This window comes from Pongo abelii, chromosome 10, assembly GCF_028885655.2.
Source record: "Pongo abelii isolate AG06213 chromosome 10, NHGRI_mPonAbe1-v2.0_pri, whole genome shotgun sequence".
NCBI lineage: Eukaryota > Metazoa > Chordata > Mammalia > Primates > Hominidae > Pongo > Pongo abelii.
In genome coordinates, this window is record NC_071995.2 from 10,641,802 (window position 1) to 10,663,710 (window position 21,909).

General features: G+C 39.5%; 1 protein-coding gene across 1 annotated transcript; it reads right to left on the reverse strand.

Moving 5' to 3' along the window:
* Positions 1-674: 674 nt before the first annotated feature.
* Positions 675-15,221, reverse strand: OLR1 (oxidized low density lipoprotein receptor 1). Its single transcript, XM_002822905.4, has 6 exons — positions 14,995-15,221; positions 12,041-12,142; positions 9,680-9,925; positions 3,143-3,282; positions 2,705-2,820; positions 675-2,382 (listed from the first exon to the last, which is right to left on the reverse strand). Exons 1-6 carry the CDS (start codon positions 15,068-15,070, stop codon positions 2,241-2,243), a joined length of 822 nt encoding a protein of 273 aa, XP_002822951.1. The 5' UTR covers positions 15,071-15,221; the 3' UTR covers positions 675-2,240.
* Positions 15,222-21,909: the final 6,688 nt, after the last annotated feature.

A 21,909-nucleotide genomic window follows, 5' to 3' on the forward strand; every position in this document is an offset into this window, starting at 1 on the left:
TAAGAAAAATAAACCAAGTAAAAATTCTCAAAAGATTCGTACAGTTACTTTATCAAAGTTACCTAATACAGATGGTAAATAAGCTTATAAAAATTTGCCTGGGGCGGTGGCTCACGCCTGTAATCCCAGCACTTTCAGAGGCTGAAGTGGGTGGATCACCTGAGGTCAGGAGTTTGAGAACAGTCTGGCCAACATGGTGAAACCCCGTCTCTGCTAAAAATACAAAAATTAGCTGGGAGTGGTAGCGGGCGCCTGTAATCCCAGCTACTTGGGAGGCTGAGGCAGGAGAATCGCTTGAACCCAGGAGGCGGAGGTTGCAGTGAGCTGAGATTGTGCCACTGAACTCCAGCCTGAGCAACAAGAGCGAAACTCTGTCTCAAAAACAAACCAACAAACAGAAATTTGTAGGATACACAAATTAAAACTATGAGGATATACCATTTGATATCTACTAGAATCTTTAAAACTATAAGATGAACCATATCAAATTCTGGCATGGATGAGGTAGAACTGGAGCATTCATACACTGCTGGTAGGAATGTAAAATGGTACAACTTTGGAAAAGAGTTTGTCAGTTTCCTAAATAGTTAATCATACACCTACTGTGTGATCCAGACATTATACTCCTAAGTATTTACCCAAGAGAAAAGAAATCCTGTGTTCATACAGACCTGTACACAATGTTCACAGCAGCTTTATTTGTAATATCCCAAAACTAAAACAACCCAAATGTCATCAACAAGTAAATGGGTAAACGAATTGTGGTATATCCATACAAGGGAATATTCAACATTTAAAAGAATGAATTCATACGAGCATCAAGATGGAGACATATGAATCTCAAAATAATTATGCAAATGAAAGAAGCCAGACAAAAAAAGGGCATACTATATGATTCCATTCACATAAAACTCTACAAAATACAAAATGAAAGCTGATTGGTGGTTTTCTGGGGAGGAGTCATCAGGAGAGTCATTGTGACACTTTGAAGGATGATGGATATGTTCACTCTCTTAATTGTAGTATGCATGTTCTCCACAAGGTGTGAAAACTTATCAAATAGTACACTTTAAATATGTTCAGTTTATTTTATGTTAATTTTATCTCAATAAAGCTTTTAACAAAAGCAAACATCTCTTGCCTACATAAGGATGATACAGCTCCTAAAAAAAAAAAGATTCCTGCTAGATTATGTGCAGCAAAATAAAAAGGCTTCCTTTAAAGTAGAATAGCTTGTGAAGAGTGCGTGGAAAGGAAATAGAAGCCTAAAAATAGAAGATATATTTCTAATTCCATCTGTTTCTATTCAGCAATATTTGCATCCCTGGCTCAATTTGTTCTAGATTGAGTGTCTTCATTTTTTTCGTCTTGTATGTTTTGGAATTATAGCATAGCAAAACAGAGTTGAGAAGAGGTCATCTACAAAAGGTATGTTCTTTAGGGAAAGAAATTCTATTCTTACCTCTGGGCCACACATCCCATGATTCTAACAAGAACTGCTGTGAAGGGTTAAAGCTGTTAATCTGTTCTCTGGTAGAAAAAAACTGAAGAAATAATAACTGATTCAGGAAGTGGTAACAAGTTGTGGATTAGCTTACAGAAAAGACCACTCACTTTTTAATTACTTTCTTGGCTCCCCACTTGTCCCAAAATGTGTGCGTGTGTGTGTGTGTGTGTGTGTGTGTGTGTATCTGTAAGTGGTAGAGTCTGGAGATGGACCACAGTTTAAAAACCAAGGATTGATATCTTTTAAAGTTAAGAACATGAGTTTCTTGATTTCGGGATGGCCTCTGTCCTTCTTTGTTTCTTCATGTGCACTTTTTCCCAGACATATTTCCCCTTTTTGCTCTCTGCCTGCACTTGAGCAAGTTCTCCATGTTCTGTCTTTTATGCAATTTTAGGAGTGTGAGGGGAAGGTGATAATGAGGTAAAGAAGACTGAGTTCAGAGGGTTTTCAAGCTTGAAGAGGAGTCAAATTGTAAAATAAAAAGGGGAAAATGGACTTCAGGCTAGCAGGGAAGCTTGGGACAAGCTAGGTGAAATAATACAGATAGCTAGAATCAAAAATGTTGACATAAAGGTGCCAGGAACCTGGAACCCCAGTTTCTGCAAAGGAGTTCTGCAGCCAGCTAAATGACAGTTTTCTGGGCTCTCATGTTTGGCACCCAAGTGACAAAGAATAGCTTAAATTCCAGAATAAAACTCAAAGACTTTTTTCTTTTCTTCCAGAGCCTTCAAATTCACTGTGCTCTTAGGTTTGCCTTCTTCTGACATATACTGAAGGCAGCTAAAATGCAGTTTTCCGCGTAAACAGCTCCTCGTTGTATATATGCACAGGTACCTGAAGGGTATGTCTGGGAAACAGCACCTCGGACTCTAAATCTGCAGGCAGGAAAAAACAAAACAAACAAAAAAACTTAGGTTTACTGCCACATTGTTTCAGAAACTTAGCTTTTGAAACTTTTTGTCTTAAAGCCTCCAATCAGTCATAAATGTGGGAAGGAAAACTCAAGAAAAGGTCTGAATGGTTAATGAGTAAATCTTTTTGTGAAAGAGGTAAGGAAGGAGACTTTGAGAAATTCCCCCAAGCTCCTCTCTAGCAAGAAGAGGACATGGGTGGAATGCAGGCAGTGACTTCACTAGCAGGTTCAGCAAAGAATAGGAAACTGACAAAGAGAGGCATCAAAAAGAATGGGAAACTTACAAGTGGGGCATCAAAGGAGAACCATCCTCCCAGAGCCATGGGTAGCTGGGGTTCCTCCGAGACAGCCCCATCCAGAATGGAAAACTGGAATAGGAAATTGCTTGCTGGATGAAGTCCTGTGGGGAGTAATGTTTCTGAGTTTGTGGAATCCACATGGTGGTTTTAGAATCTGAAGTCAGTTAGTGTTAGATCCACAAAACTAAAGAACCAAAAGGGATCTTTGACATCCCCTTGATTGTTTTGTGGAAACACTTACTGAAGCCTAGAGATACTACAGAACCTGTCCGTCCAAGGTCATACACAAAATTGGTGATCAGATTAACCTAAAACAACAGACATTTTGGCTCTCAAACAAGAATTCCTCCAATGACAGTTTAAACCAGATTAATTTCCCTATCAACGAATACTCCAGCCCAACAAATATCCATAAACACTCACCAGATCAGCTGTGTTATTAATTTTCAGCAACTTGGCATCCAAAGACAAGCACTTCTCTTGGCTCTTTTCCCAGTTAAATGAGCCCGAGGAAAATAGGTAACAGTTTTCTTCATGCCAGATCCAGTCTTGCGGACAAGGAGCTGGGAAGGATAGCATATCTAATCAGTCAGTTATGTTTGTGTAAAAGCAGTTCTGCAGTTCTTAAATCAATTATCCCCTTAGTCCTCTCACGTGCATACTATTTATTTTTGTTTTTGTTTTTGTATTTTTAGTAGAGATGGGGTTTCACCATGTAGGCCAAGCCTCCCAAAGTACTGGGATTATGGTCGTGAGACACTGCACCCTGCCCACACTACTTCTTAAGTAAAATTTTATCCAGGTTCTGCAAATATCTAAATAGCCTCAGAGTTCTTATTTCTTCATTTTTTGGGGGGGAAAAAAAAAGAAAGAAAGCAAGCATACTGATTTTAGCAACCTAAATGTACTTCTCATTTAGAATTTTCACTTCCCCTGATGAAAAGCAAGTTAAGCTAGCATGTAATTTTAGAAACTGATCTATTTTTTAAAGTTGTGTTTGAAATAAAGAAAGTGAGGGTTGGAGGAATAGATATTTAACAGCCATTCTGCTATTTTTAAAAAGTAATTCTATGCATTTTAAAATTTCATATCTTTGAATAATGAATCTAGGCTTAAATACTATGTGTCTTGCCTTCAGACATGTGTGGTCTAATACAGTAGCCATATGTGATTCTTGAGTACTAGAAATATAGCTAATTTGCATTTCTTAAAACAAATATTTTAATTGAAACAGGGTCTTGCTATGTTGCCCAGGCTGGTCTTGAACTCCTGGCCTCAAGCAATCCTCCTGCCTCAGCCTCCCAAAGTGCTGGAATTACAGGTATGACCCACCACACCCAGCTAGTTTGCATTAAGATGTACTATAAGTGTGAAACACACAAATGATTTTGAAAACTTAATTTGAAAAAAAAAAGAATGTAAAATAGCCCATTAAAAATTTTTATACTGATTAGTATTGAAATAATATTTCAAATATCTTGGGTTAAATAAAATGTGTTTCTAAAATTAATTCTATCTGCTTCTTTTTCATTTTTATGTGGTTACTAGAAATTTTTTTTTTTTTTTTTTTTGAGACAAGTCTCGCTCTATTGCCCAGGCTGGAGTGCAGTGGTGCGATCTCGGCTCACTGCAACCTCCGCCTCCCGGGTTCAAGCAATTCTCTGCCTCAGCCTCCCGAGTGGCTGGGATTACAGGCGCCCACCACCACACCCAGCTAATTTTTTTGTATTTTCAGTACAGACAGGGTTTCACCATCTTGGCCAGGCTGGTCTTGAACTCCTGATCTTGTGATCCACCCGCCTAGGCCTCCCAAAGTGCTGGGATTACAGGCGTGAGCCACCGCACCCGGCCCTAGAAATTTTAATGATATATATGTAACACATACTATATTTCTTTCGTACAGAGTTGTTCTAGGGAAAATAGCATATTAATATAAAGCAAGGATCTCAATTTAAATAGGATTTTAGAAAATAAGGAGATTTTCAGTAGCAAAATTCACAGGGAGTCCACCAAACCAAAAACAAGACTTAGACAATAGGCAAAATATACCAATGTCTACATGTTTATGGATGCTTTCAGGAACCCTCAAATCATCACTGTCATCACCATCATCATCATCGTCTCTTCCACCTCCTTAAGGGGAAACAGTACTCTGGTCTACACTACAACCAAAAGGCAAAAAATTAAAATCTTTGAGTAAGGCAGCATTTTAATTTCATTCTCACTGTGGCATAAAACCACTAAATAAATGTATAAGAGTAGGCTTTATCAGAGAGGAGAAAATAGGAGGGACTGAAAAACAAAAGAAAAAAGTGAATGAGAAAGAGCATACAAAACACTAAGTTGATTTTTCACCAAACTGATGCTTATAAAAAGAAAAAGAGACCAAGTTGAAAGCAGTCAATGCAAGCTTCTTACTTCTTAGTTTGCCTAACCCCATCATATTATGTAAATATAAATATATGTACGTTTTTGGCTGGGGGTGGTGGCTCATGCCTATAATCCCACCACTTTGGGAGGCTGAGGTGGGTGGATCGCTTGAGGCCAGGAGTTCCAGACCAGCCTGTGCAATATGGCGAAACTCCATTTCTACAAAAAACACAAAAATTCACCAGGTGTGGTGATGTGCGCCTGTAGTCCCGGCTACTCAGGAGACCGAGGTGGAAGGATCACTTGAACCTAGGAAGCGGAGGTTGCAGTGAGCTGAGATCCTACCACTGCACTCTAACCTGGGTGACAGAGCAAGACTCTGTCTCAAAAAATATATTTAGATATATATATAAGTTTTTGTGGATTAAAAAGACAGTCTGGGCAAGTTTTCCAAGTTATGACAAAGTAAGAAGGACATGTTACAAAATGTAGTATTTAAACTTACTGCATTTCTTTGTGTGTGTGTGTGTGTGCGTGTGTGTACACAAAAATTAACATAGTGATATTTGTGTTTGTGAAATTATATAACAAACACAAATATCACTCACTATGTTTATTTTTTATATAATTTAACAAACACAAACATCACTCACTATGTGCCAGAAACTGTTGGAAGTACTGTACAGATATTAATTCATTTAATCCTCACAGTATCTCTATGAGATTAGGTTCCAGTCATTTTCTTCATTTGACAAATAGAGGAGAATCTGGACCTAGACAATGTAACTCTAGAGTCTGGGTGTTTCACCACTATAACGTACTACCTTTCAAACTTCTTTTTTTTTTTTTTTTTTTTGAGACGGAGTCTTGCTTTGTCGCCCAGGCTGGAGTGCAGTGGCACAATCTCAGCTCACTGCAAGCTCCTCCTCCCGGGTTCACACCATTCTCCTGCCTCAGCCTCCCAAGTAGCTGGGACTACAGGTGCCCGCCACCATGCCCGGCTAATTTTTTTATTTTTAGTAGAGACGGGGATTCACCGTGGTAGCCAGGATGGTCTCGATCTCCTGACCTCATGATCCGCCCACCTCGGCCTCCCAAAGTGCTGGGATTACAGGCATGAGCCACCGCACCCAGCCTCAAACTTCTAAATTAAAACCATTTGAGGAAGTGTTTCTTGGTGCCGCTCTCAAGACATTTTGATACAGAATCTTGAGGTAAATCTGTAATCTGCCACTTTTAACAATCCATTTACATACAGTAAAGCTTGAGAATCACCACAAATTCCATTGCTAAATGTAAAGTCTAGTCCTGCAAAGGCCCTGCATCTCACTAGCTTGTTGGCCTAAAGCAAATATATGATAACCTCTCAGCGTCTCTCCGCCCTCATATATACATTGAAGACCACAGACTTTTTAGTAAAAAAGACAAAACTTGCCTCAAACTGGAAAAACCTGGCTTTTTTTTTTTCTTTATGTGGTATTTTAGTATTACTTTTTAAAGACTTCTCAAAGCTCTTTGATGGGCCGGGCGTGGTGGCTCACGCCTGTAATCCCAGCACTTTAGGAGGCTGAGGTGGGGGGATCACGAGGTCAGGGGTTTGAGACCAGCCTGACCAACATGGTGAAACCCCGTCTCTACTAAAAATACAAAAAGTAGCTGGGCGTGGTGGCGGGTGCCTGTAATCCCAGCTACTCAGGAGGCTGAGGCAGGAGAATTGCTTGAATCCGGGAGGTGGAGGTTGCAGTGAGCCGAGATCGCACCACTGCACTCTAGCCTGGGTGACAGAGCGAGACTCCGTCTCAAAAAAAAAAAAAAAAAAAAAATGCTCTTTGATGAAAGGCAAAACTTTATTTGGTATCTCTACTAACTAGTGTTTATCTGACACTGTCAAGGAATGGAACATGTCACTTGGTATTTCTGCCAGCATCAGACATATCACTTATTGTTTTTTATTAGTTGTTCATCCAGGGCATCTCTGGGAGATAGTTCTGAATGGTCCTAATGTAGATTTAATCCCATACAACTGATGAAGACAAAATTCTCTTATGGACTTGCCTGTGATATAAACCATTGGTTAGTATATGGTTATGTCCGCTTTTATAAACATTCCTATCCTTAATGGATAAACTTTCTCCCTTTAAGCCTTCTTGAAGGTGATATATTCATTTCCTTGCAAGCTCCAACTTTAAAGAGATTAAATATGTTTGACACTTGCTAAAAATTATTTTGTTTAAAAATTTCTGCTAATTTTGAAAATGTAAATGACCTCTAAATAGTGAAGGGATTTATAAACTGCAAAACATTACACAAAATTACTTTTTATTATCGTTTCACTTTATCCAGGTCTCAGTGTTTCACCTATCAAGGAAAAGCTTAGGTATCTGTGAACTATTATTATATGCTCTTTATTCAAATAAATTGTGTGGTTGTGATTAAGTAAATTGTGCAAGCAAGAAGCTAGAGAGATCTCTGTTTATTAGAGGAAGTTGTTCACTAATCCTGACAATAGGGCACTAATTTATGCACCTCCAAGGAAACAAAGTACCTCTGAATGACTCTCTCTCACACCTTTTAACTCTCCCTATGGCTAAAACCATATACCTGATTTAATGACATACTGCAGAAAGACCAAATAATACAGTAGCTTCTGTAACAATATCAGAGTTCACATCATAGTCTTCTTATAGATGCTACTATTTCTGCCTGCCTCTGGATTCTGAGTCCCTTTAGACAGCTAAAATTAACTCATTTCTTCTTATATAAATAGACTTCTTGGACTCCTCATATTTTTGTCTAATCTGAAGTATCTGCGTAAGGCTTGCAAGCCCGTCTACCTCCATTGTCTCTATTTAAATTGATGGGCATGGCACAGTGGATTACACCTGTAATCCCAGCACTTTGGGAGGCCGAGGCGGGCGGATCACCTGAGGTCAGGAGTTCAAAACCAGCCTGGCCAACTTGGTGAAACACCATCTCTACTAAAAATACAAAAATTAGCCAGGTGTTGTGGCGGGTGCCTCCAATCCCAACTATTCGGGAGGCTGAAGCAGGAGAATCCCTTGAACCCAGGAGGAGGAAGTTGCAGTGAGCCGAGATTGTGCCACTGCCCTCCAGCCTGGGGGACAGAGCGAGACTCCCTCTCCAAAAAAAAAGAAAAATTATCCGGGCGTGGTGGTGGGTGCCTGTAATCCCAGCTACTTGGGAGTCTGAGACATGAGAATTGCTTGAACCCTGGAGGTGGAGGTGGCAGTGAGCCGAGATCAGGCCACTGCATTCTAGCCTGGGCGACAGAGCGAGACTCCATCTCCAAAAATTGAAATCAAATAAAATAAGTTGATGTAGTAGTACATTTTAAGAAATAATGCCATAGAGTGAGCTAATGTAGAGTTAGGGGTAGACAGTTGCAAGGACAAAAAGACCCCTTAGAAAAAGAAATACAGTGATTAAAATGCATTGGAATGGAAAGAGATAAGGATCTATGGAATGGGGTGGGGGTGGCAGAATTCTTCAAGAAAAATGTCAAAACTGCTACTAGGGAGGCTGAGGCAAAAGAATCGCTTGAACCCGGGAGGTGGAAGTTGCAGTGAGCTGAGATCACACCACTGCATTCCAGCCTGGGTATGACATAGCGAGACTGTCTCAAAAAATAAAAAAAAGAAAGAAAAATCTCAAAACTAAAATTTTAAAAAGAAGAGGCTCTTATAAAGAAGGAAAACTTAAATCCACCAAAAGGTATGCTTAATTAAATCAGATTTTTCAAGGGTTTGACATAGCATAGGGTGGTTCTGATAAAAAATTTAGAACTTCTTGCCAGGTGCGGTGGCTCACACCTGTAATCCCAGCACTTTGGGAGGCTGAGGCAGGCAGATGACTTGAGGTGAGGAGTTTGAGACCAGCCTGTTCAATATGGCAAAACCCTGTCTCTACTAAAAGTACAAAAATCAGTTGGGCATGGTGGCTCATGTTTGTAATCCCAAGCACTTTGGGAGGCTGAGGCAGGAGAATCGCTTGAACCCAAGAGGCAGAAGCTTAGTGAACTGAGATCACACCACTGCTTTCCAGCCTGGGCAACAGAGCAAGACTCCGTCTAAAATTAAAAAATAATAATAAAATAAAGTAAATGAAAAATTGACTGAGAGCGGTGGCTCATGCCTGTAATCCTAGCACTTTGGGAGGCCAAGGTAGGTGGATCACCTGAGGTCAGGAGTTCGAGACAGCCTAGCCAACATGGTGAAACCCTGTCTCTACTGAAAATACAAAAATTAGCTGGGCGTGGTGGTGGGAGCCTGTAGTCCCAACTACTTGGGAGGCTGAGGCAAGAGAATCACTTGAACCCAGAGGGTGGAGGTTGCAGTGAGCAGAGATCACACCACTTCACTCCAGGCTGGGCAAAAGAGCGAAACTCCATCTAAAAAAAAAAAAAGACAGAAAAATAAAAAGAAGTTCAGAACTTCTTGTATAGAACATTATGAATGAATAATGATATGCATAACAATAGACCAATTTTGAGCCCAGAATTGTTTCCAAAAAATAGTTATGATTGGACAGAAAGCTTCCACTATGTCTCCTCACCCACCCTTCTCCCAATACCTGAACAATTTGCTACTCTCTTCAGTGTTTCTTGGAGATTCAGATTCTGGTAGTGAAGTTCCATTTGCTCTTTGGATTTCTCATTCAGCTTCCGAGCAAGGGTTTCTATCATTTCCTTGAGTTCGTTTTGTGACTCCTGTGAAGCTTCTTCTGCTTGTTGCCGGGCTGAGATCTGTCCCTCCAGTTTATTTTTCTGGTGAGTTAGGTTGGCTTGCTGTTGTGTTAGGAGGTCAGACACCTGGGATACTGAATCACAGATGCGGTAAGACTCTAGTTCTAATCCAAATAAAAATCCCTCCAGGGACTTTTTGAGGAAATCAAAACAGAATTAAATCTATTTTGACAATAGATAAGCTGCTGAAAAATGACCCAGATTTACTCAGAAATTACAGATTTGGAGGTTCTTGAATATTCCTGCAGTATTTTGTTTAATGTCAGGAACATTGCAAACACTTGTAATTTTTAAAAAAATTACCAAGATTTTGGCCAGGTGCGGTGGCTCAGGTCTGTAATCCCAGCACTTTGGGAGGCCGAGGCAGGCAGGTCACAAGGTCAAGAGATAGAGACCATCCTGGCCAACATGGTGAAACCCCATCTCTACTAAAAATACCAAAGAAATTAGCTGAGGGTGGTGGCACGCACCTGTAGTCCCAGCTACTCAGGAGGCTGAGGCAGGGGAATCACAGTGCCACTGCACTCCAGCCTGGTGACAGAGGGAGACTCTGTCTCAAAAAAAAAAAATAAACAACAACAACAACAACAAAAAAAACCCAAGATTTTTTTTATTGAGTTACAAATTAAAAGTAATCACAAGATAACCAGTACAGCATTAGAATAAATAAAATAAGGAAAACCTGAAATAGACACCCACCAGACTCAGTGACTACTAGTAGGAATTGTCATTAGTGATTTACTCTATTTATGTCTTAATTCCTCTGTTATATCTCCTCCCATTCTGTCTACTCTTCCAGACTTCCTAATTTTAAGAACTGTGACACACACCCCTTTTTTGAGACAGCCACACACACTGTGTCACAAGAGTCTCCAAGAATTTTTTCTTTTCTTTTTTTTCCCCCTTGGCCACACACATTTTAGGAAGGGTGAAGATAAAGTGAAGGTTGTGAAATCAAGCAGGCAATAACAAGTTAAGGGTCAAATGTCTCAGTTCCTGAATTTTGATGGTGCAATACAAAGCAGACCGCTTGGTTTGAAGGCAGCTTTGATCCTGTTATAAGGTGATCAAAGGCTCAGAAGATTTTTCTGGTCACCACCACTGAGTCAAGGGCACTTCTCCTAGTGACTAGGAAAGGCCCTAAGTATTTACAAATTTAAAATAAAATAGTTTGTGAAGTTGAATGAAAGTTAAGAAGCAAATAGCACTTCAATGGCCATAATAACCTGGATCCTGGGTAGCCTAAACAACTCAGATCTACAACCTAAATTCACAGGCAGGTCAGATGAATGTTGTGCATCATTTTATTTCCTTCTTGGCCACTCTGGACCTTCTTTTCACTTCTCTTTTTTCCTCAATATCTTCTCTTTTCTAAATGCTCTTATTATAAATATATTTTATTTTAAATGTTTTATTTATTAAGATTGTGTTTCTGGTTCTTAACATTAAAATGGTATTTAATTATCTCTACCAAAACTCAGCAAGCTGAATAAAATTTCTTTTACTTTTGGGCCTCTCAGATGATCTTGGAGATTAGTAACTTTAAGTTATTATCTTCTCCATCATTCTAGAATTTAAATAGGCTCTATCCATGAGGTTGGTTTTTTTGTTTGTTTGTTTGTTTTGAAATGGAGTCTCGCTCTGTTGCCCAGGCTGGAGTGCAATGGTGCGATCTCAGCTCACTGCAATTTCCACCTCCCTGGTTCAAGCTATTCTCCTGCCTCAGCCTCCTGAGTAGCTGGGATTACAGGCATGTGCCACCATACCTGGCTAATTTTTGTATTTTTAGTAGAGATGGGGTTTCGCCATGTTGGCCAGGCTGGTCTTGTATTCCTGACCTCAGGTGGTCCACCCACCTTGGCCTCCCGAAGTGCTGGGATTACAGGTGTGAGCCACTGCACCCGGCCTATCCATGAAGTTATGAAAACAAAAGAAACAAAACAACAAAACAAAACAAACAAACAAAAAAATGCCTACCAATTGTAATTTTTATTTTATGGCTCTATCCATTTGAAGATGAACAATATACCCATTTATTTTCATGGTCACTCTAAAAACATTTTGCCTAAAATGAATCTATACCAAGGCTGTTTGTAGTTGTCATGAAAGAAACTTATAACCCATATTTATTAACCTCATTTCCAACACCCCTGCCCCAATGAACATCAGTTCCTTATTTTAGCACTTACATTGCATGCCCAGCGCCATAATGGTCACTACTAATCCCAGGCAAAGGACCCCTAGAGTCACAGCAACCAGGCACCACCATGGAGAATAAAGAAACTGAAGACCTAGAGTGACAGAGGATAGAATCAGAAAGACAAAAAAGAGTGAACAAGTAAGCAAACCACTCTTTGGAGCCTGTCTGTACTTGGTGATTTACTCTGTTTATGTTTTAGTAAATAGACATAAATAGTTTGCATTCCATACCACTAGTCCTCCAAATGCCTCTGCAAATAATTCATCATACACATTTAGGAATGGAAAATAGGGAGAGTTAAGGAATTTAAGTAATTTACCCATGGTCACACAGCCAGTAAATTCAGAGCCAGGATTCAATACCAGATATTTGAATCTAAATATGTGATTCTAAAGCTTATACTTTATCTACTTTCCCCACAATTACTCCTCAAGAAACTCACAGTCCAGCTTGGTTGGATCAACTTCATCCACAGTGCAGAGAGCCTGAAGTTTTTAATATAGACCACATGTACACATGTGCACACACACACACACACATAGTGTGTTTTATAAGTAACATAAACAAATGTCAGACATCAAGCAAACAAGCATTCTTCAGTTAATCAACTGAGATTACCTCAAATAACTTCATGAATAATTTTATGCTATTCAATTATGAGTCCACCAAAATTACAACCTGGAACTGGGGTTATTAATCAAAGAAAAGTAGGGATGAAACCTTGATATTAATTTAGCTTATATTAACAGCATATCCTACACTCACACCAAGTGTAGGCTTGATTTTACAAGAGAAATATTCACCATTTTGAAAAAAACAAATCACATAGCTCACAGGTGTATGAATATCCAATTATGTGTTCCACCACTAAAAAAAAAAAATCACAGATATTACTGGTTTTGTAGGAAAACATCCCATACAATGTATTTGGTTTCCTCACCTTGTGAGATAAACAAATAACGTACTCCTATCATTATCCTCTGTATGCAAATAAGGAGACTGAAAGGTTTAGTGACTTGCTTAAGATCACACATATGCTAAAACCCAAAAATAAGTCTTTAGTCTAATTGTCAGTAGCTGCATGACTTGAAATATTGTAATAATATAATTTCCAGTGTGAATGTATAATGATCCAGTCAAGCAGTGGTCAGATATATTCAAAGTTTTCATATGTCAAAGGTACTGTGTTAGACTCCGCAAATGATAAAAAGAAGATAGAAACTTGACAGGGTTAAATATGGTTCATCTTCTGATTCAATACTTACTGGCTTCTAGAGTGTGTGTGGCAAGCTAGCAGAGAAGTTGTAGAAGATAGCTGTGTCTCTTGCAAATAATTGCCTAATTCTAGCCTCAGGGGCAAATACCTCTATGTAAATCTTTCAACTCTGTGGTCACTGTTCATTCCACATTGTAGGGCATCAGATACCCTCATCGTGTTCTTTTTTTTTTGAGGGGGAGCCTTGCTCTCTCGCCCGGGCTGGAGTGCCATGGTGCCATCTCAGGTCACTGCAACCTCCGCCTCCCGGGTTCAAGCGATTCTCCTGCCTCAGCCTCCTGAGTAGCTGGGATTGCAGCCGCGCACCACCACACCAGGTTAATTTTTGTATTTTTAGTACAGATGAAGTTTCACCATGCTGGTCTCGAACTCCTGACCTCGTGATCCGCCCACCTCAGCCTCCCAAAGTGCTGGGATTACAGGCGTGAGCCACTGCGCCTGGCCTCATCACTCTTAAATAATGAAAAACTAAATTTTTAGAGGAAAAAGAAAATCACAGCACCCTGTGAAAGAAGGTACGTGTTCCCTTTTTCTATAGATTCTCTTTGTCCTGTGTCCTTGGTAGGCAGAGACCATTAATCCAACTGCTGCCCCTACTAGTGATTTTCCAATCATAAACCAATCCGATTCTTTGCAGTAGGTACCTGATCTAACCAAGATTCTGAAAGAAGAATCAATCTCATGATTATTGTAAAATTCAGACCCTCAATATTTACTACACAAATAATGAATGAGTAAAGAAACGAATGACTATTGTTCATTTCTGGTTTTACCTATAAATATGAGCACTGTTTTTATAGCAATTTAGTTCATTAGCTCAAATGTTAAATCACTCCATGCTCACACTTACGTTCTCTATTGAGAGAAATTTCTGTTTTGTTTTTGGAAATGTAATTTGGAATTTCTTTATCCAAATTTCTGACAATACTTGTCTGTCTTTCTCTCCTTATATTCTGTTCATTTTCCTCAGAACGGATATAGAATAAAAGGCAATTTACCCAGATTGTCTGTGGAATTGGGATTATGGATTAATTTATACCTATGCAATTTAATTACTGTATGGGTCAAACAGAACTTACAATTTTTCAAAGCAGTAGTACACAACAAAATGTAACTTATGCTAAACTATACTGAATATCATTTACTTTGCCTGCATAATTCATGAGGTACTTCAGGTTTTTGTAGTGCCTGAAGGACACTTACAGAAATTATCGTTATATACACCAGATAAATTTGGTCCCGAGCCCTCCGATGTATTGAATTCTGGATAAATGGGAGTCTGTGGTACAGTCCTAGCTCTACCACTTATTAGCTCCATAAAACTGGTTGATGCTGTTAGTCCTCCTGATGCCCAGTTAGCTCTCTGTAAAAGGAAGATAGTAATAGTGCCAATCTCAAAATGTTATTGTGAAGATTCCGAGAAATAATACTCTTAAAGTGAATAGCACATAGAATAACCTGTAGTAAATACTCAGTATAAATTGTTATAAATAAGTTGTCATCATCATCATCATTATAGCCTTCTTGTTTTTCTTTTAAGTAAATGGTATTAATTCTATTTTCCCATACTTTGGTGTTTAGCTTTCTAATCCCATTCTTCGGTGAATTTACATTTTGGGGCTAACACTGGGATTCTTTCCCTGTACACACTTTCCCATCCCTAGTACCTTTAGCTTTTTTTCCATTTGACTTCTCATCAGGCTGGTCCTTCACAGTCTGGATCTTTAGGTCATCAAAAGTCATTTCCAAATTCAAGCTAAGAATGAGAGAGTGAAGCAGTCACGAACTTCAACAAACTAAAAATATGTGAGCTTCTGCTGAAGTATTTAAATAGCTACTGTTATCTAATAGAAGAATGACTCAATCATTGGTAGGAGGAAGGAGAGGCTTTGCTTCATATTGGGAAGTTCGCTGACGCAAATTCTTGAGTTATGTGTGTTGCAGGTGGAGAAAGTGGTGATTCTGAAGGTGTTTCAGGATATTTCACTAAGTAATTTATGAAAGGGAAAACTATTTTTCATGAGCATTAGAGGAGAGATATTGTACCCACTCTTCAGATACAGAAACTGAAATTCAAAGAGAGTAAGTCACACTACATTTGTGAAAAATGTGCCAGAATTTTGGGCCAAAATATTTGATTCCAATGTTTGCTTGCTAATTTCATTAGCAGACTGTTTCTATATGGTGTCTTTTACAAATCACATATATTCTCTTTTAATTTTCACTGTTTTATTTGGCAATAGATCTAAGAATTTTGGGGTGAATCACATATGGCTCCCATTTCCAGCAATGGTGTCCTGGGTAATTTTAGAATTTATCTGGGGCTACTATTTCATGCAGTGCCGGTGTAACATAGCAGCAGAGAGCACTTTGAAACCAGAAAGAGCTAGTTTCAGTACTTTCCTTTAGTCTACAATCTTGGGAAATCTTAATACTTTGAATCTATGTCTTTGTCTGGAAATTAGGGATAATGTCTACCTGATAACATTGCTATATGAATTCAAATGACATGCTGGGTAAAAATAATAAGCTTTTTTACACTATGTTTGTGAAAAATGTCACATTGCTATAGGAATTCAAATGACGCGCTGGTTAAAAATGACAAGCTTTGTACTTGGAGCATAATAAGAGCCCAATAAATAATAGTTATTAGTATAGTACTAATATTCAGCACAGTTGAATCACCCATCAAATAATGTATTTCAGTAAAATCCATGATTGACTTATGTCACAAAGACGCTCACATGAGAGACCCATAAGTATGTCTATATGTATTTACTGATAGAATACTTTTCTATTTTCCCTTGACAACCTCCTAACCAGATATATACCTATTAGAGATGTCTTTTGAAGGAAGTATTTATAAGCAAAATGATATGATATCTGGCATTTACTTTAAATTACTCCAGGAAAAAAAAGTGAAAAGAAAATGATACACAAAGGAAGAATGGAAAAATAAATACATAAATAAAACATATAGGAAACTATTAGGAAAAATTACCAATATTGACAGCCTAATTAGGATTCCATTTCCCTCCTTCTCCCTGTTTCCTGTATTCCTTTTATTATGTGCAGAGTATTTGAGAACAAATTGAAAAAGTTGGCCAGGTGCAGTGGCTCATGCCTGTAATCTCAGCACTTTGGAAGGCCGAGGGGGGTGGATCACTGAGGTCAGGAGTTTGAGACCAGCCTGGCCAACATGATGAAACCCTGTTACCACTAAAAATACAAAAGTTAGCTGGGCCTGGTTGCAAGCCTATAATCCCAGCTACTTGGGAGGTGAAAAATGAAAATGCTTTTCATTTTCAGTGAGCTGAGATTGTGCCACTGTACTCCAGCCTGGGCAACAGAGCGAGACTCCATTTAAAAAACAAAAAAATTAAAAATACTGAAATGATATCACACCGAAAAGGGCACATTATCATTTCTACAGTGAGTCAGTTATTTTGGATGCCATGAATACTATAGAACATAAAGTGTTTACCATTTGAACCATGTTTAGGTGCACTGTTCAGTGGCATTAAGTGCATTTACGTTGTTGGCAGCCATCACCACCATCCATCTCCAGAACTTTTCATCTTCCCCAACTGAAACTCTATACCCACCAAGCAATAACTCCTGTGATGGTGAATTTCATGTGTTTTGTTTGTTTGTTTGTTTGTTTGTTTTTGAGACGGAGTTTCGCCCTTGTTACCCAGGCTGGATTGCAATGGCATGATCTCGGCTCACTGCAACCTCCGCCTCCTGGGCTCAAGCAATTCTCCTGCCTCAGCCTCCTGACTAGCTGGGATTACAGGCACCCGCCACCACTCCCGGCTAATTGTTTTGTATTTTCAGTAGAGACAGGGTTTCACCATGTTGGCCAGGCTGGTCTTGAATTCCTGTCCTCAAGTGATCCGCCTGCCCCAGCCTCCCAAAGTGCTGGGATTACAAGCGTGAGCCACCGTGCTGGCCTTCTGTGTCTTCTTGACTGGGCCATGGGGTTCCCAGACAGGATGCTTTTAAAAGAGATTAACATATTAATCAGCAGAGGAAAGTAGATTTCGCTGTATAATGTGGGTGGGTCTCATCCAAAAGTTGAAGGCCTAAAGAACAAAAAAACTTCTAACCTTCCCCTAAACAAGAAAGAATTCTCCAGCTGTCTATGGACTGGAACTAAGCCATCAACTCTCCCAGTTCTCCACTCGCTGGCCGAGTCTGGCAGCCCACACTCCAGATTTTAACTTACCAAACTCTGTAATCATACAAGAAAATTCCTTATAATAAATCTATTTCTATGTATGTACACAGCGTATTGATCCTCTTTCTCTGCACAGACCTAAGACAAATCTCAATTCCTTTCTGCTTTCTTGGAAACCACCGTTCCATTGTTTTGTTTCTATAAATTGGTTTATTTTAGGCACCTCATACTGGTGGAATCATACAATATTTGTCCTTTTGTATCTAACTTATTTTATTTAGCATTATGTCTTCAACAATTATCAATGTGATACCGTGTGTCAGAATTTTGTTCCTTTTAAAGTCTGTATAATATTCCATTGTATGTATAAACCACATTCTACATTTTATTTATCCATTGATGGACGTTTGGGTTTATCCTGTTTTTAAAGATCAGTGAGATAGTTTCTACAGTCCTTGTGTGGCAGATAACTGGACAGATTTGAAAAATTTTAGAGGGCTGTCATTATTCCTGCCTCCTGGTGTTCATGATCTTGTGTAATCCTTCCCCTTGGGTGTGAGTGAGACCTATGACTTGGAGTGTAGCAGAGGTGCTGGAACGTATGTGATCATCTACGTGTGCTTATATAAGGTATAGTGACTATTATGCTAAAGTCACTCTCCCTCTCCTATTTCCATCTTTATCTCCCTGTCTAGATTGTTAAAAGCAAGCTTAAATGGATCCCGCAGCCATAGAGAAATCAATTCTGCCTGAAGGAGCTAACAAGTGAATCTTTCCAGGCTCAACTGGGAATGCACGATGAGAGTGCAGCCCAGCAGCCACCTTGATTGCAGCCTCGTGAGACGTCAAGCAGAGGACCCAACTAAGTTGTGCCCACACTTCTGATGCACAGATACTTTGAAATAATAAAAGTACATTGTTTTACATTGCTGCTCACATAATTTGTGGTGATGTGTTACACAGCATATAAACATAAAATATTCTATGATAAACTGAATCCTTCTGTCTTGTTTAACTTTTTTAACTCTAATCTTTTTACTGATTTCAGTGCCTTTGAGGCTGTCACTCAATCCCTATGCTGTGATCTTGGCTCATCAGATGGAAACACTTCCCAAGGGATCTCCCAAGGGTTGAAAAGATGAAACTTCTTCTGCTATATTATCTATTTTTGAAGTCAGGGCTGTGGCCCTACCCACTGACTTATAGTTTGAGGTTGATGCCTCAGAGTAATAATAGTCCTGGCCTCTATTTTATTGAGGCACAGAGAGGAAAGAAATCCATAGTTGGACACCTGACTTAGGCAAGGTCAAAAGGAGAATGATCAATGGAACCAGAAGTAAGCAATTTGTTTGGCTACACTTGTTACACCAGTTGTATAACAATTCCCTGAAGCATAGGTGTAAAACTCTATGTACATGCACCCTCTACTGGTTCCACTCCAAGTCCTTAACTACCTGGGTATAAGCTAATGATTCACAAGCTTAATGGAACTGCACAAGATTGTATAGGATTGTAATGAGACCATTTCCCTCTACCCCAGCTACCTGCCCTTCTGTACCTGTCCAAAGTGTACTTCATTCAGTCTTCTTGCCTGAATTATCTTTCTTCTTTCATCATTCCCTATATGGAGGCTTGGTTAGGGACAGGATTCAGAGTTAAAGTTGCCCCAAGGCATAATCTCATTCATTAGGATAAAAACAAACTTTTATTTTTCCAGGGACTAATCTGGTGAGAAAAAAAAAAGGGTAATAATAATTCTAAGAAAGGAAAGTCACAAGGAGGTCATTAACAGAACCTATTTTGTTCAAACCTGTTTGGAAGCTGGAGGGCAAAAAGATGATGGCAATTATGTGTTAGAAAAGTGCAATGCGAGCGGGGAGTTATGTTAACCAGCAAACCTGTTTAGGCAGGTGAAGGCTGGCGTGGTTGGGAGAAAAGGTGGCCAGGCTAGCAAGGAAAAATATTCAAGAATTAGAATATCAGGAAACTAAAATGTGGTCTGGAGAGGGAATGGTATAAAAATATACAAGAGAAGCATAAAGGACAGTAATTATCCAGAATCTTGAAAGTAAAGGTCACTGGTAAAATTTAGTGAAAATCAAAATAATCTTAGCAAACACAAAAAATATCAGGACTGTTATATTCATTTTACACACATTAACTTATTTAATCTGTATAAGGCTATCAAGTAAATATTACTCCTATTACCCCCATTTTATATAAAATGAAAATGAGCCAATAGAGGTCTAATAACCTGCTCCAAGATCACACAGCTCGTAAGTGACAAAACCAAGTATTTAAACCCAGGTATCCTGGCTAGGCTTTAGGCCTTGGTGCTCTACTGTCTTTCTGCGAAGAAAAAGAGAAGGGAAAGGTTCATGATGGGTTCCCTACATACAGGGCACTCATGATAGAAATATCCTATTCAAAATGCTTTCCTGTCTCTTATTTTATTTTCTCTAGGAAATAACATCTAAAGCAGGTCAAGTGGGTATTCTGCTCCTGTTGTATGAATGGGAACATTAAGGACTGGAGGAATTACATAATAATTTAGTGGAAGGCCACCTAAAGCCCTGCTCTCCTTGTCCTATAAAATACCTTCCACCTTGCCAAGGCTTCTACTGAAATCTGGAAATCACTCTTCATCCTAACCCCAATTGCCTAATTAAAAAAAATAAAAAATAAAAGACTGTTGGTGCTCATTTCATCTTGAAACTGACAGATTTTAAATCACCAGTACTGTACCAGGCCATTTTCTCATTATTTGTTTTCCTTAGTTGAGAACAAAACCAGTTTATATCCTGCATTCTCATATCCCATCATCAAGCTGTGTGTGAGGACCCTTAGAGTATGATCAGCTCACCCAAGAGTCTCCCTTCCACAATCACTCAGTATAATCAGATTTGCTGAGCTAGAAAGGCCCTGAAAGGAGGTTTTATTCAATTCTTATGAGATAGATATATCACTGTAAACTAACATCTACTTTTCTTATCCCAGCCTGGCCAACATGGTGAAACCTTGTCTCTACTAAAAATAGAAAAGTTAGCTGGGTGTCGTGGCAGGTGTCTGTAACCCCAGCTACTCAGGAGGCTGAGGCAGGAGAATTGCTTGAACCCAAGAGGCAGAGGTTGCAGTGAGCCGAGATCGCACCACTGCACTCCAGCCTGGTGACAGAGAGACTCTGTCTCAAATAATAATAATAATAATAACTTGTTACTAAATATTTGGTATTAAGTAAACGATCACCTACTTAAGTATAAATAATTCATACAGCATTCTTTTGTTTCTTTTATTATTTTGCTTTTTTGAGGCAGATTCTCGCTCTGTCGCCCAGGCTGGAGTGTAGTGGTGTGATCTCGGCTCACTGCAACTTCTGCCTTCCGGGTTCAAGTGACCCTCCTGCCTCAGCCTCCCAAGGAGTTGGGATTACAGGTGTCTGCCATGACACACAGCTAATTTTTGTATGTTTTGTAGAGAAAGGGTTTCATCATGTTGTCCAGGCTGGTCTCAAACTCTTGGCCTGAAGTCATCAGCCTGCCTTGGCCTCCCAAAGTGCTGGGATTACAGGCGTGAGCCATGGCACCCGGCCGCGTTTGTTTCTATAGATGTGTTTCATTATAAGTATTCTATGCCAGGCATGGCGGCTCACTCCTGTAATCCCAGGGCTTTGGGAGGCCTAGGCGGGCAGATCATGAGGTCAGGAGATCGAGATCATCCTGGCTAACATGCTGAAACCCCGTCTCTACTAAAAATACAAAAAAACTTAGCTGGGCGTGGTGGTGGGCGCCTGTATTCCCAGCTACTCGGGAGGCTGAGGCAGGAGAATGGCATGAACCTGGGAGGCGGAGTTTGCAGTGAGCCGAGATCATGCCACTGCACTCCAGCCTGAGCGACAGAGCGAGATTCCGTCTCAAAAAAAAAAAAAAAGTATTCTATGCTCTTGCATATGTGCTTGTTTTTACTCTAACCTTAGGTTTTATTTTCCTGAGTGGCAAGACTTATTTCTCAATCACATCACTACTTTACCAAAGAGAGAGAGAGAGAGAAAGAGAGAGAAAGAAGGAACAAAGAAAAAGACGAAAGAAAGAAACCTATACATTTGCCTTTTTAAAATTTGGTTTTAAAAAAATGTCTTTCTCAGTTATCTATTTCAATGGGAAGTGAAGTCAGGGTGGAGGAAGATATCACTGATAACACGTGAAAATTCTAATCTTCCAACTTGATTTCTCATCTTCAAGTCTGTTTTCTCCAAAGATGAGATGGCTTTCCTGTTCATTTGGCAACCTCTCAGTCTTACCCCAATGGTTAGGGATAAATGACCCGGAACCAGGAGAGTTGATTATCAACATAGTGAAGGGGAGGGTTTCAAAGAGCAAGAAGGGGTTGTTAATCACACGGAGAG